A 15,817-nucleotide genomic window follows, 5' to 3' on the forward strand; every position below is an offset into this window, starting at 1 on the left:
CTGATGATCTGTGATTGCTGCTTTAATAAATGAGTCATATAGTTTGGTGATTACAGCATCTTGTCAGTCTGGCTTCTGGCTTCGGAGCGTAGCATTGCAGTATGTCCCCAGATTTCATTTGGAAGGGAGAATGCATGTGTCTTTCTCAGCACCACGTGTTCCATTTACAGCTTATCCAGTAGATGCATGCATATCCCTATATCCATATGTGGTGACTGATAGTTCACATTTTGGACATAAGACTAGATCTTGTCCCTGGCCACAAGGCTTTTTACCTAATGCAGCTCTCTAAGGGTTTCCTCTGACACCTCTGCTGAGGTGGGTGTTCCTGGAGCAGAGCAGCCCAAGGTGTGGGAGCCCTGTGAAGGAGGCCACCACACCAGCATTGGGATTTAAGCTGGACTTTAACCATATTACAAATTCGTTGTTAAGGAGAGAGGTGGCACCATTGCTCTGAACTGCAGCTCTGAGAATAACTGGATTTGAGCTGGTTGGCTGCACTGAAAAAGTCATGCCCTAAAAAGCAGAATGAATTTCCTTCTGAGTTCACAAAATAAAATGTTTGAAATTAGATATTAGGCTTTGGGTATTTTATTTTACATCTTGTAAGCTCTTCTTAAACTGGGAGATTTTCAAAATAAATATTTTTCAAAATAGAGGGTTTAGAAAATGTAACAGTGTTTTTGTCCTCAAATCCTTGGGCTTCAGCTGTCAATTTTGATTTGGCTTTACCACTTGATTTAAGCTGCTCCAAACAGTACATTTCAGCAGATGAATGATACGCTTTAGTGGCTCTTTGCATGTGTGTGTCTCCGTGTCCCCTCCTTGTCCAGGAACTGCTTGAACCCAGCCAAGCCCCTTCCACTTGGGATCCTGGAAAGGGTCCTCGAAGGTGTCTTCTGACCCTCTTTCAATCCCAGCTGTACTTTTCAGCTTCAAGCATATTGCAACGTAGCTGGGTATGAAGATGGCTTCATGTTTTTGAATTGTTTAAGCATAATTTAGCAAAGACAAAAGACTAAGAACATTTTATTGTCAAACGGTGAAACTCAAACTGCCCCATCCATACCCAGTGATGCAGCCCCTGCACTGGGGTTTGACATTTTTTGCCAAACTGGGGAAGCCCAGTTTCCTCACTCAGGCTTTATCCCTTCACCATGAGTTGTTTCAGGACCAGGTTTGTTGTCTTTTTTTTTTTTTCTTTTTTTTTCCTGGAGCTTTATTTCTTTGCTGTGTTTTGTTTTCTCCCCTTAGACAAACATTGGCTCCATCCTGGCATCAGTAAATCCTTACAAGCCCATCCCCGGTCTGTACAGTGTGGATGCCATAGACCTGTACAGACAGCACCGCCTGGGTGAGCTGCCTCCCCATATCTTCGCCACCGCTAACGAGTGCTACTGCTGCTTGTGGAAGCGCCATGACAGCCAGTGTGTTCTGATAAGGTCAGAAATGGGAGAACCGGCTACTCCCTGACTGCATGACGTGCCTTGCTCCTGCTGCTCCATGTGCTATGACTTTTGCCTAAATACCCGCACCACCCTACCCTTTGCCTCTCCCCTGCCTGCTGCAGAGGCCGTGCTGTGTGTTTCTTCCTGGAGATCACCTCTCTGCCGTGGGTGGGATGGCTGTTAGCTCAGTCTGTCCTGGAGCTGTGAGTGGAACATATGTCTTTTCCTCAACAGCGGAGAAAGTGGAGCCGGAAAGACTGAGAGCACCAAGCTGCTGCTGAAGTTCCTGTCAGCCATGAGCCAGACCTCCCTCGGGGCCCCAGCCTCTGAGAAGAGCACGCACGTGGAAGAAGCCATCCTGGAGAGCAGGTGTGCTTCACCTCCGTACCGCGGGTCTCCACAGCTGCTGGTGTGCAGGGCTGGGCCGAATGTGGGCTGGGATGATCGTGCAGCTAAATGGAGGTGCATCAGGGAGGTGTGGAGGTTGTGGCCTCGCTGGGATGTCACCAGTAGCAGTGTAGTTTGTGTGGGGCAGCTGGAGAATTATTACTCCAGCCAAAGGTAGGATTTCTCCATCCTTCAGTAACTCCCCTGCCATGCCCACCCTCAAGCTTGCCATCAAGGCATGGTGCTGCCCTCGACGCAGGTCTCAGGCCCACCTCTCTCATGGCACATCACCCTGCTGCGTGGGTAACCTCCCTCCCTGCAGCATGGTGAATAAAGCTGGAAACCTTTGAACCGTGTGTGTAAAAAAAGGAAAGGTAGAAAAAAAGCTCTTAAGGGCTATACAGTCACGAGTCAAGACCTGCAAAATCTGCTTTGGGGAGAGTGGCTTAAAAGGGTGAAGCCTGCTTAGTGGTTAAGTGGTAACTTGACTGTGATCCAGAAAGCTTACCTCGGGAGGTGGTTCCCCAGCCTGTGAGACCCCACCACTGCAAGGTGAATTAGCGCAGGAACTTGTGGCCTGTTTTGTATATCTCTCGTGAGCCATTCCAACATGAGTGTGGAGGACTGATTTGTCACCTCCTCCCTGAGGACACGAAGGCAGGGGGCTGTCCCAGGGCTGCTGCCACTCTTCACAACCCCACCTAGTCCTGTGGTGGTTCACCTCCTCCTTGCAGCTGCCACCAGCCTCCAACATCCACGTGCCTTCTTCCTCCACATGCCCCAAAAGGCTTCTTCATCTATGCACCTGAGCTCACAGCCAAACTAAACTATAGAGATACTTCCTTGTGTTTTGCTTGTCTAATTTAGCATGATTTAGAGCTGTAAAGATTGGCTGGCTGGTTAATGCACTCTCCCTGCAACTGCGGTGTTCGTATAACCCTGTCCTCCTCTCTTCTGGTTGTTCCCATTAGTTTCTGTTGATTTGTGGCGTTAGTGAGCACAGCGGGATGTTCCTGTGCAATACCATTATTTACATACTAGTTCCAGAGGCACGGGTCTTGGGTTTCAAACACTCCAGGGCAAGGAACTTGGCTCCTCCTGATCCATGCCCGCAGATTTCTGTGATTGGATTTTCTATGGTTGCAATATATCATAACAGAGAAAATTAGTTTCTATGTTTTTGTTTGTTTAAAGTGTTTGGGAGAAATTACGAAAATAACTGCCTGAAGTTTCTTAAAGGTTGTTGGTCCTTTCCCATAACCACATTTCTCATGCAGCTAACACTTGCAAAGCCTGAAACTTTCAGCATTTTTTGTGGTACCCATAGTTGTAATTACTTGTGTTATAATCTGTTATAATTATTACATTTTGAATACTCCTGTGTCTAGCCCTCTCTTCAAGTGGAACCACACAGTAGATAGATGGAGACATTTAAAAAGCCAGTCTTTCTCAGGGTAACAACTGCAGTCATTTTTGTTACAAATTGTGTATGTTTTAGAATTTAGCATGACCACATACAGGCCATGCTTGTAGGATCTCCCAGACTCCTTGCTTGTCAGGCCTTCAGGTTATTTTAGAATTGGCTAAATTTCAAACATGAATATTTTAATCCTGCATTTGATGTGTCAGTTTGAATGGGATTAGGCTTTTTCCCTGGTGCTGCTCTGCGGAATAAGAACCAAACTCCATTTTAACTCACCATTTTCCATTTGTATGCTACCTCCTGAAGACTGGAAGGTGACCAAGAGACAAAGTTATTCAGCTGATCACCATTTTTTTTCCCCTGCAACTTCTTTATTTCCTCTCTTAGAATGAAGTTTTCAAATATATGATGTGTATATATTCCCTCTGCTTGGAAATCATGTGGCTTGTAACAACTTAACCAAGTTTTTAAGTAACAAGAAAAGTTTGTGTTCCAGTACCAGACAAATCAGTTTAGTACTATGTTTGTTTGGTAGTTTGAAAATGTTTATTTGTAATTTTAAGAGATGGCTTATATTGTCTTTTCTTACAAAGAAGGAAGCAGAAACAAAAAAAGCATGTGCTTTAAAGCTACAGAATACTTGCCTTAAACGACGTTTCTGAAAATCCTGAAAAAAATACAAGCCCATTTCATGGGATGCCGCTGTGTTAAGCACACAACCCAGTCGGGTTTTGCCACCTTTCATTTTCGAATCTGCTTTTGTGGGGAATGCCCTGGACAGCATGAACACCAGCTGCCCACACTGATCAGGGACTGATTTAATTAGCTCCAATCCCAAAGGTTTAAAATTTGTCTAGCAGTGTGTTAAATTGCTTTTGCCATCCTTCCTTGCCCTTGAGCTCTTCCTGCTTGTCCAGTCTGATGCTGCAACAAATTAATCTCACATGGCAGTGCATGCTGTGCAAATGGCAAAAGGCCGGGCACGGGCTTTGTTGTAACGGTATCACGTCACCAGTCATGTCTTCATTGCCTTGTTCCTTGCAGCCCTATTCTGGAGGCCTTTGGAAATGCCAAGACAGTTTATAACAACAACTCCAGTCGCTTTGGCAAGTTCATCCAGCTGCACTTCTCTCAACACGGACACATCCAGGGAGGACGAGTAACTGACTGTATCCTTTTCTTCAGTGGCCCACACGGCTGGAGTGAGTGAACATGAGGAGGAACTCAGGGTGGATCAGGAAATCCCTCAGCAGCATTACTCAAAGTCAGTTTATGAATGTGGGTAAATCTGCAACCTAAAGGAGAAAGAAGTGTTTGTTTTGTGGCTGTGTGGCTCCTAACTCTGGAAAATCCTTGTTTATGCAATAGGTGGGAACAGTTTACCTTTTAACGATTTGCTGCCTAGGAAGATCCCTCATGTTTACTGCACCCTGGTTTTCCCAGAAGATCATTCCCTCATGTTCTGCCAATGAACTCATGGTTTAGGAAAGTGAAACCAAGCCAAGAGTCAGTGTATCCAGCGGAATACTTGGATGCAAAGAACAACAGAAATTCAGAGGGCCAATTGCAGCTCCTTGTTTTGGGCTGCCCATCTCCAGTGGACCTTGAAATCCTGATCAAGGACAAGAAAGAGTCAAATTATGTTGTGCTATGACCACTTTCTTCCTTGTTTGCCCATGTACCCCTCTCCCAAGGGCTATGACACATCTTTTGTCTACATGAGGCAGCTAAATTTACCCTGGCTACATTTATTGATGTTGATGTTCAAAGCTGCCGATCACTGCAAACCACACCAATTTCCACTGGAGTAGCAGCCAGATGAATTTACTACTGCTGTAAACAACAGGCCGGGATTGTTTGGTCTCTGCTCTTTGTGTTGTCGGCAGATGAAAGATAGCTGTCTCTTGCAGAAGCAGTGAGAACTGATGCAAGACTTCTGTATGAAATACAGACTTTCAGATTAGAGTGCTCTCTCTAATCTCTCTAGGCAGCCCTGATGTGCCTCATCCTTTGTCAGGTTACCCCACCATTGTGCAGGTCCTATGCTCTATCTGACCCTGCCCTTTTAAATGTCTCTTTGCCACATAATACCTTTGTGGACAAGGAATAGGGAGGAGTATTTATATACCATTTGAATGTTTTCTCCTTAACATGTTGTTCAGATTTACTGGAAAAGGTGGGTGTCACCTCTACTGGCTGCTGGGTGAGCCCTCTCCTAATATCCCTGGTGGAGCAGCGCCAGCTCTTCTGCTGGATGCTGCTGCCTCCATCCCAGGGATGGAGAACAGACCGTAGCTCTTCAAGTGTTACTACCACAGCTGTCCCAAGTGAGGAAGAGGGTGGTGGAGGAACAGGAGGTTCTGTATCTATTGGAGCATGTTCTCCTGCCTGTGGTAAACACTGGACACAGAGAAAATACAAGAAAAAGGTGTTTGCTGAGGGGAAAGAGAGAGAGCAAGTACCTGGAAACTCAATTCTGTAGAGAGGCTTATGGGATTACAACTCCAAATGCCATCAACTCTGCTCTGATTTAGTTTTCTTTGGACTCAGGAACTCACTGAGGAGCAGGGCCAGAGCTGGCAAGCTGCAGTTTCACCATGAGCACACTCTCTCAGTGAGTTACATGCTTAGATGCACAGCTGTGCCAGACAAGATTTTGATGTACAACTTATTTAGACAGCACCATCGCTAAGCTGGAAGAAGCCCCTCTTGTGCATTGACCATAGAGATTTACCTGTATCTCAGTCCTCTCTTTTCCTCTGAGACCACAAGTGCAATCTCTTTCTACTGGCTATGCCTGTGTTCTTTGTTTCAGAACAGAGTGGTACACCAGAACCCTGGAGAGAGGAATTACCACATCTTTTATGCTCTGCTGGCTGGCGTGAGCGGGGAGATGAAAGGTAACTTAATTTTCTGGGATAGTGCTCTTTCCTCTCTCCAGTCCAGCGTGTGAAGCCTTGGCAGGTATAAGTCAATTAGAGCACGGATATTTTGGGTAGTTGATACATAACTTTTTCCTGAAGTCTGTGTGGTGATTTCATGGAAAATACAGAAAGGAGAGTTGAGAGGAAGAGGCTGAAGATGACAGAAATACTGCATGAGTAAAGATGCCTCTTCAGGCACTCTGAAATGGAGGGCAAAGTCTGTGCAAAGTGAAGAGGGGGTATAGAGATCAAATAATAAAACTGGCTACAGGCAAAGGAAAGGTGAAGAGTCTTGATTCAGATGCTAAAGAGAGCTGTTTGATGAGTTCAAGGGTTGGTCTGACAGGCATGTTTTTGCAACAAACCGTCAGCACAGGTAGTAAGAGAGAGAAGAGACCAGGGGTGCAATGGCATCACTAGAGTCAAAACACATCTAGTATCTGAACAAAAGGTCTATAGTTCTGTACATGGAGAAGGGAGAGGAGGGTCTGGAGGAGGGCATGTGGGGAAAGCAGCAGGTGCAAGATGTGGAAGAATCCTTTTTCTAGTGCAGCATGCCTATACAAACACTTTCATGAACCTGGCCCTGGCACCTCTGAGCACTGATGGTCTGCTGAGGAGGTCAAATAGACAGGCAGGAATGTGTTACATCTGCACTCAGGCTTGGGGGGGGGACAGGGGAATTTCTCAATGCCTTTATTCTGTGTGTGCCAGAATAATCAGATGGAAGAACTGGGCCTGACATGGAGTAGAAGGGAATATGGCTTCAGTCCTAGGAAGTTCGTGCAGGAATGGCCGTGTGGCTCAATTCATACATCCATCTACTGCAAAGGGAAATAGTGGGGCTGTGGTTAGTACCAGATACTCAGGAAAAGCATACAAAAAAAAGTTCTGTTCTTCAGCAGATCTCTGCAGGCCTCTGCTATTCTTCCCCATCTCCCTTTCTAAGCTGGTGTCCCAGACTGTAAGTCTCTTCCCCCATCTGTAATGCATTCCTACTTCTTGATCACCCTTTTCTCCTTTCTCCATAGATCTTCTAGTTCTCCTCTGTTCTTTCTGAATTGAGAGATCAAACCTGCAGATAGTGTTCAAGACATGATTGTGCCAAAGATACACGCAGAGACCTAAACCAGTTTTTATGTTTTGCTCTGTATTCCTTCTGTGTAGTTTTTAGTAATCAGTTTTTGATTGCTGAGATGTTTTCAGAAATCTTACTGTGACTCTCTGAACTGTTTCAAGTGGTAATACCTAATTTAGAGGTCCTTGTATGTGCATATAGTTAAGACTACTTTTCTGTACACTTAACAATATTGAATTTCATCTTCCTTTTTTTTTGCGGAGTCACTTCAGGATTGAAAGATTTTTCTGCAGCTCTGCAGCCAGCTTGGGATTTGATTGTTCTAAATCATTTTGTATAAACAATTGCAAGCTTTGTTACTGCACACCTTCCTCTTCCCCTTCCCAAGTGCATTCACTGTCTAGGTGTACCTTTTGAGGCATATGAAGTCTGTTCAGATGAACTCCCCCTGTGGTGAATATACCTATTGTTTTCGAGGACTAAGATCATAGAAAGAAAGCACTGAATGCTAAATAAATTGTTGTCTTTCCCTGCCTCCTTCTCCTCTGTTGCAGAGAGCCTCTCCCTCTCTGAGCCAGAGACTTACCGTTACTTGAACCAGTCTGGCTGTGTGAGCGATGAGAACCTGAATGACATAGAGATGTTCAGCAAGGTCATGGTGAGTCCTGTTCTAACACGTCTTCAGCTCCTTAGGCACAATCTCATGGACTAAGTGTGCTTCAGGGTCTAGATTTTACAGGCAGAATTTATTTGCCCTAAGCCAAAATTTGGTGTTCAATGAGCTTCAAACTCAGCTGTACCCATTCATGGTAAAAACAAGACTAGACTAATGTTTCTAGTGCACAGAAATGGGAGAGTTTGGGAAACAGTCAAAGTTGAGTAATAATTTAGAATGACAGAGCCTTTGGAGAGCATGAACCTCACCCCCACCCCATAATGATTTTCGAGAGCCCTATAGGTGGCCTGAACCAGGAAAACTCACAATGACCATTAAAAGAGGAACACTTTGCCCTAAAGGTAGTGTTCTCCAGAAATGTTCTAGTTATATCAGCTGTATAAATGGAATATTCTGCCATTTCACACAGATATCAAAACATCCATAATTCTACAAGAGGTTATGGACTTAGCAGGATGGATATGCAATTCATGTTTTGTTTGATAAGTGGTGTGTTATCAGCCTGAGGGTTCTAATAAGGTAGGAAAAATGAGATACACAAGGTGAGAAGCAGCAGCTTAAGATTTCAATAACTCCTGCTTAGATGTGATTTAAAGGAAAGGAATATATCCTGTACAGCAGCTGTTTCAATTTTAGCATGGCCTTTATACTTCAGATGAGGAGAGGGCTCAGGGCATGCGTGTGGTTCTTGCATTGTACTGTGGCTGTACCTACAGCCAACACTGTGTGTATGGTTTTGCACAGACTGCTATGAAGGTGGTGGACTTCAGCACAGAAGAGATCCGAGACATCTTCAAACTTCTTTCTGGCACACTTCATCTGGGAAATGTTGAGTTCATGACAGCTGGTGGAGCCCAGATTACAACAAAAGCAGGTAAATGAGACCCTTGCAACTTGGTCGACCCCACAAAGCCCTGTAAGGCCTACAGCAAAGTTCACTCCACAGTCCTCTCCCCTGGTCAGCAGTGCCTTTGCTAGCAGATTCCCTGTAATTTAACCCCACAAAAATATTGCCACAGGACACATGGCTTTAGAGCACCAAAATGTTTTAGTTGGGCTATGATCCATTTGTTCTGGATACTCTCAGGCTAAGTCCACAGTCTCATGGTTTCTCTTTTGCATTTAAAGAGCATGAAGAAGCAGGAACAGGGAGGAGTTTTAGATAAGGCTGTTACAAACCCTCCTCTGAAGCATCGCTAGTGTGCACTCTGTTACAGAGGACCAATCTGAGCTGGTCTGGTAAAGTCTGTCTAGACAGACAGAAGTAACAGAAGTAGTAAGTATATATCCCAAATGCTTTAAGTCTCAAGTTAATTTCCTCTCTTCAGGACATCCAAGTTTAGCAATCCCAAGCTCAGGCTGCACTATTGTGCCTTTAGGAAAACATACCTTCCTATTTAATAAATACTTTGATGGTGCTGAGCTTTACGCAGTGCTTTGTTCTTCCTGTTGACAGCAGAAAGGCTGACCTATACAAGTATCTGTCTTTGGCCCCTAATGAATGCTGACCCTACCTTAGACTGGGTATGTAGGCTTACAGCATCAGGAATGCCAAGGGGAATTAAGTAAACGGGATCTTCCTGCTGGAATTTAGTTGCTTGACTTAGAGGAGTCCCTGGGATTTCAACAGTGAGCTGCAGAACATGCATCCCTCACAAGTGAAGGATAAAAAAGTGTGTCCATCTTTCTTATTAGTGCTGAACATTGCCAGTGACCTCCTGGGCTTAGATGCCTTCCAGCTTTCTGAAGTACTGACTCAGAGGTCCATGATTCTGCGTGGGGAAGAGATCAGCTCCCCTCTAACTGTGGAACAGGTAAGCGTCCTACTATATGCTTCTGTCACTTCTACATTTCCAGGCCTTTACCATCCACTCAAGTTTAGGGTTTCCTGTTACGTTCCTGCTAAGTGCTGAGCTGTGTCCTCCAGGCTTTTGCCCTTAACAGTAGTTAGGATCCCAGCATTGCCTCTTCTGCTTTTTAGGCTTCACAGGACAGGAGGAGTTCATTTGTAAAAGGCAGTGCACAATATTGGTTTTAGGTCACCTTCAGTCACCAGGAATTGGCCATGCTCATATTGTGCGGAGTGTGCATCAGATGCTTTGTGGTAATTGCATGTATGCATCCTTTTACCTTGCAGAACTCCCAGTTTATGCTGCATTGACTGCAAGGTAAAAGCTTACACAGAGTTACCACAAAACATCTGGCAGATATTAGGTTGTTACCCCACAGCAGCTTGTTTGTGTATCCACAGGAGCAGAAGAGGACTAAACAGGCTTGTATGTATGCTGATCTCCGAACCTGTACAGCTTGTGGGGGCCAGTCCTACTCATCTGTTGCATTTCTCTGTGGCTCATTGCATTGTTGTCCCTACTAACTGTAACTTGTGGTGTTGTTGATCACTTGAGGGCACTCTTGGTGCTTTAGGTCCATGCACAGATAACTGTGGAAAATCATCCTATGTCATTAATAAGATGCAAGACACTGGAAAGCAAGGGATAATATAGCTAGGATGGAATAAACATCATGTTACAGGAAAATAAACATCTGTAATGGAAAGCTTGGGCTGGCATGGACAGCAGAGAGTTATCATTCCAACCCTTACACTAACAGAGGAACCAGTGTTTTCAGGCTCCCTCTGACAGATGTCAGTCTAACCATTCTTAAGGTCTCCTATTGAAGGAGTTTCATGGCCTCTTGGCTTCAGCAGGTATACGTGCTGAAGCTACAGTGGAGACTAGCTGAAAAGTTATCCTCAGATTTAGATTACCTTTGGCATCCCAGCAATCCACTTTATAAGCTTCAATTTATGTGAAGTTTTTCAGTTGGTATTCGCTTTACTAAGCTAAACAATCCAATTCCCTCAGTTTCCTGGTACAGAATTTTCTAAACCTCTTTTTCCACTGTCCCTGTTTCCACACATCTTTCAAGAAGTGGCATGCGCTTCTTGGACATCATATTCAAGCCAAAGTCTCGGCAGTGCCCATTTCAGCAGAGTAGTCACTTCTTTTCTTGTTTTGGACACAACTGCTAATATATCACAAGCTGAGCTTTGTCTTTAAGAAATGCCATGTTTTTGTCATAGTCCATGCCATGCTGTTGCGTGACAATTATGTTTTTGCCTAGAGTCTGGAGTCGACACCCTCAGTATCTAGTACCATGGTTCCTCTTCTCCACTGTCTGTCCCAGATAAACCACGCCTTTCCCTAGCAGCACGCAGGGATGGATAACAAATAATGCCAGAGATGTTTCATGCAGTCCAGAGCAAGAGTGTGCAGTTGTAGGTTTTACTGGAGTCTCCTTGAGCAGAGCTTTCCCTGAAAGCAGGGCCATTCCCGACATTCTTGCTTGTTGGACCCCTGCAGCCCAGTGAAGCCCGGTACTAAGACTGGAAGAAAGCTATTACAGCAAGTGGATGCTACAGCCTAGGTGTCATCTCTAGGTGAGCCTGTTGCACCAAACAGCAGCCGTGTAGGGTTGTACAGGCCTGTAGCGAGTACTGTGCCCACCTCTTCCCACTTGCTGTTGCTGGAATGCAGCGATAGAGCTGCCAAGGATTTCTCCTTCTGTAACGGGCTGGTTGCCCATCCGAGCTTTGACATTTCAGTGGGTTGAATGGATGAACTGGCCTGAGGGTGGGCAGGGCTGGGAGGATGAAAGGAGCCTTTGAAAATCTCATCTGAGCCATGCTGTGGGGGAAGAGGCTTTGCTTACAGCTGGATGAGGAGGTCCCATTCCTGGGACATGAGCCCAACTTACTGTGCAGCCAGAGGCATGGCCCTGAGGGCTTTCTCCCTCCTGACTAGTAAGGCAGACCAACTGATGGAGAGAAGAAATACCCAGAAAAGTCATGCATGACTGTGCTTTGAAATGTGCTGTGGAGAAGGGAGGTTGCTAGGTCTAGGGTTGCTGGAGGAAAGTACCAGTGAGACTTGGTAAAAAGGAGGATCTTGATGGCTGAGCCTCAGAAGCAAGCTGAGCAGGGTTGGGAGGATTTGGAGGTGGCTGGCCTGTGCCTGTAGTGAAGCAGAGCAGGAGAGGTGGCATTATTCAGGCTTGCAAAGCTGGAGAGGATAGAAGGTATGTTTAGAAGACCTCTGACATTGCTGCCCAGGACTACTGACGGAATTACCTTGGTGTCACAGCTGAGAGTAAACAGGCAATAACTGATCTAGATACCAACATTTATTTAAGAATTTATGGGATTAGAGCTTTTACCCCGCTCGATTACTTGATTATTTCACTCACCACCACCCCCAGCATTATGTTCATCAAATGTCTTTTCCCAGTAGGGAGAGTACTGCTTGTCCAGGAGGGTGAGGCAGGCAGCTGTGCTGGCCCAGGCTGTGCAGCTCCTCACGTTACCCATCCCAGAAACTACCAGTACAGATCCCTGGGCATACCCTGGCTTTTGTCTTCAGGCGTCTCTGATCTCCATGGTATTTCACCCCATCCAGAATCTTCCAGTCAAGATCTTTGTCTTTCCTGGCCCCCTTCTTCTTTTTAGTAACACTTATTTTTGACCTCCTCTTCTTTTCTGAACCACAAATCCTGGTTTCCCAACCTCAGTAGTCTGTGGGCAGAAGCAGAGCATATGATCAGCCTCTTAATTTGCGGTTCTGTCTCATGTCTCTCTGTTAATCAGAGGATATGGGGCATGACACTTTTGTTTAGTCCAAGTGTTATCAGAATGTACAACCAGCCCATTCCAGTTACTTCTGCTTGAGAGTTCAAAAGTTCAATTCTGGACATTCACTGCAACACTTACATAGGACCAATTATCCGCTGCCAGTTAGTGTTCACAATTTAAGCTTTTTTTTTCAACCTATGACTCTTGGTAATGATCACTGCATGAGATGTAGGGCCAGCTCCAGAAAGGTGTCTCGGCCCACCCTGTTCTGGGGCAAGTGTCCTGCTGGTGGCCACCTTCCAGGAAGATGATGCTCTTTGCAGGGAAGTTCTGGAGAGGCACCAGCTAACTTCATGACGGAACTCTCTATTAGGATCCTGTCCTGCCAGATTTTGAAAAATTGAGCTGACACCCATCACACTGCTGTATAAGGAGTACTGAACTATTTTGCCTGTCACTGCAAATGCTGGCTCAGGTGGTGCAAAGGACTGCTATGGGCTCTTCATTGTAAGGTATTTTGCCACCTACCTTCCCCCAGTACCTGTACCAAAATATATCAGTGATTTTGCTACTTCCTTCAGCCTCTCAAGTTCAGTTACCTAAAGGTCAGTGACAATGGTATATCTGCACATGGCTGGGCTATTTGCAAATTTGAATGTTGACTGTACATGTAACTATTGCACTGTGCATAACAAATAAGAGATGCTGAGGCATCTAAAAGGAGTGGAGGGACCTGAAGTCCCATAGAGATTGCTGGTGCACCTTATGCTTTCTGTTCTCCCTGTGACTCATTTTTTCCTCTCTGCATTTACAGGCAGCAGACTCCAGGGACTCCCTCTCTATGGCACTGTATTCTCAGTGTTTCTCATGGCTCATTAACAAGATTAATACGAAGATCAAAGGCAAGGAAAACTTTAAGTCTGTGGGCATCCTGGATATCTTTGGCTTCGAGAACTTTCAGGTCAGGATTTTATCTTTTGCAGGGCGTGTTGGATTTGGAGAGGGCAGTGGATGTAGGGAGGAAGTTTTTAGGTTTGTATCTTGTATAGGATAGCATAGGGCATTCTGGGACTTCTCCACTGCTCTCTCCCCCTGAGAGTGGCAAAATCTACTTAGCTGCCCATTTCTGGTAGCTTTAATTGTGTAGAGTGATGTTCAAGGTCTGGTTTGTGACGCAGACCTGAAGCAGACATGCTGCAGTAGGTAATATTGATATTTATGGAACTATGTTTCTTTCTTCCTAAGAAGAAGAGAAATGTGATTGTTCTTATCATCATTTACCACCATATAGACCTCCTGCATTAGGCTAGCATGAGCTACAAAAACTATTCTCCTGATGGGCCTTCCATAGTGTTCTTCTCATGTCCATCTAATAACCCTTGTCTCTGTGCTTTGTGGCTTTATTCCAGGCCTGGCACCTTCCCTGTAGCTGTGGCAGGAGATCATTTATAGCCCAGGGACTATAGCCCCATGTTAAGTTTTATAATCTTTGTTTCTTCTCACAGGTGAATCGTTTTGAGCAGTTTAACATTAACTATGCAAATGAGAAGCTGCAGGAATATTTCAACAAACACATCTTCTCCTTGGAGCAGCTGGAGTACAACAGGTGAGGGGGCCTCCCAAACTCCTCTACCTATTGCATGAGGAACAACCTTATTTTATTTGTTTTGATCATGGCTGTTAGCTTCATGTAATGACCCCTACTTCTTGAGTTAAAAGAGAGCAAACCATTAGCCTCTATCCATTCTGTTTGTATCACAACTTATGTTATTGACCACCATTATGCCATGCCCCCACAATGTGCAGTTTTGCAAAATAACAAAACAGACCTTCACAATTTTGAAATTTCAAACATCTTAGTCTAGATTTCCTTCTCTTTCTAAGCTGAACAGGTAGATCTTGGGCTCTAACACATTAGAACACATGGTCACTTGCCTGATTACTAACTTGTGATGATTTACCTAAGGTGAAGGTATTGTTATGCAGATGCATTCTTGGTGTGTAGAAAGTAAAGTCCCTAATAGTAGATAGGTATCTGGCAGCTCTTTCTGTTCTAGAGTCCTATGCTATGAAAATGCCTCTTTTACTGAGCAAGGAGATTTAAATCACTGTTGTCTGAGCTTAAAGAGCATGGGACTTCCTGCACAGCTGATTCTCTTTGCAGACTTTGTATTAGATTGTATTTTTTAAAGTACCTGGGATGCTCTAGATTATCTCAGCTTCTAGAGAAGCCTGCTAGAGAAATACTTCAGTTCTTGTTCTGAAACAAAAGCCTTTATGTTTGTGAATGAAGCAATTGAGTCAGGTCAGTGAGGGCAAATGAGAGCAGCTTTGTAAAGAGAGAAACTGAATAGGCAATTCATGAAATTCTAAAGATTACAAAACTGCAAGACTATTTATGTACTCACTTCTCAGGCCAATTCCACCATTGCAGGAAGCTTGTATTAAGAATGGTATCATTGCAACAAAAGATTTTTTCCTGATGATTACATAGGAGTTTAAATTCTGTGTCTGAACTTTGGAAAGGATGAGAGAATTTTATTATTAACTACTCTTCAATTATTGTAGGGTAATGTGATTAAAGCTCACATTTCACAGTAGTAGCTTCATGTCCTCAGGTTTAATAAATAGCTCCATGTATTTTGTCACTCAATTAAATAAGGGGTCTGTGGCACTAGAGGCAACTTGACTCGTGATTTCATTTGTTTCAGATAACGCTGCTTCCTTCAGTTCTGGAAGGACTTCTTACTCTCAGAAGTGACCCAGGTGGCCTTTTTGTAAAAATATACGGCCTCTCTGATACCCATTATTGCAAAGATTTAAAACATTGTGTACTGGTATTTTTTGTCATTAAGGGCATAAGATATTCTGTTCCCTTTGGAGGATAGATGCTTCTTTCCATTCTTTAGAAATGATTCTTGTTTGCTGCTCCCAGCTGTTGGCCACAAGTTTCTGAATGCTTTGAACCTGAACATACAATGTCTAGGCTAAAGGGTTTGTAGGGAACAACTCCACTGTCTTCAGAGCATTAGCCTTTACCTGAAAGGAATCTGTATCAGTGTCAGTAAGCAGCTTCACACATAGCTGTAGTTTTCCTTGTATTCCTGAGCACGAGTTACTCACAGGCTTTCTGGATTCATAGGTCAGCAGTTGACTCTTGGACTCTTGTGTAGCAAATGGTCCAACATCACCACCACTTGGGCTGATGTTCATCTCTCCTGAACTAGCAGGAAGAGTTTTCCATCACCTGGAAA

At 44.5% G+C, this 15,817-nt stretch overlaps 1 protein-coding gene across 2 annotated transcripts in view; it reads left to right on the forward strand.

Annotated features, from left to right (window-relative positions):
- Nucleotides 1-15,817, forward strand: part of LOC101801872 (unconventional myosin-X) — an 84,824-nt gene that overhangs the window by 19,444 nt on the left and 49,563 nt on the right. Inside the window, exons 4-13 of one of the 2 annotated variants that reach the window (XM_038182119.2) lie at nt 1,255-1,442; nt 1,683-1,817; nt 4,303-4,427; nt 5,421-5,434; nt 6,074-6,158; nt 7,815-7,918; nt 8,681-8,810; nt 9,632-9,750; nt 13,378-13,524; nt 14,069-14,169. In XM_038182119.2, coding sequence (XP_038038047.1) covers nt 1,255-1,442; nt 1,683-1,817; nt 4,303-4,427; nt 5,421-5,434; nt 6,074-6,158; nt 7,815-7,918; nt 8,681-8,810; nt 9,632-9,750; nt 13,378-13,524; nt 14,069-14,169 — 1,148 coding nt within the window. The remainder of the gene's footprint in view (nt 1-1,254; nt 1,443-1,682; nt 1,818-4,302; nt 4,428-5,420; nt 5,435-6,073; nt 6,159-7,814; nt 7,919-8,680; nt 8,811-9,631; nt 9,751-13,377; nt 13,525-14,068; nt 14,170-15,817) is intronic. The other variant, XM_038182121.2, reaches the window with a different exon arrangement.

The sequence above is a fragment of the Anas platyrhynchos genome, chromosome 7 (assembly GCF_047663525.1).
Source record: "Anas platyrhynchos isolate ZD024472 breed Pekin duck chromosome 7, IASCAAS_PekinDuck_T2T, whole genome shotgun sequence".
In the NCBI taxonomy this organism is placed as follows: Eukaryota; Metazoa; Chordata; class Aves; order Anseriformes; family Anatidae; genus Anas; species Anas platyrhynchos.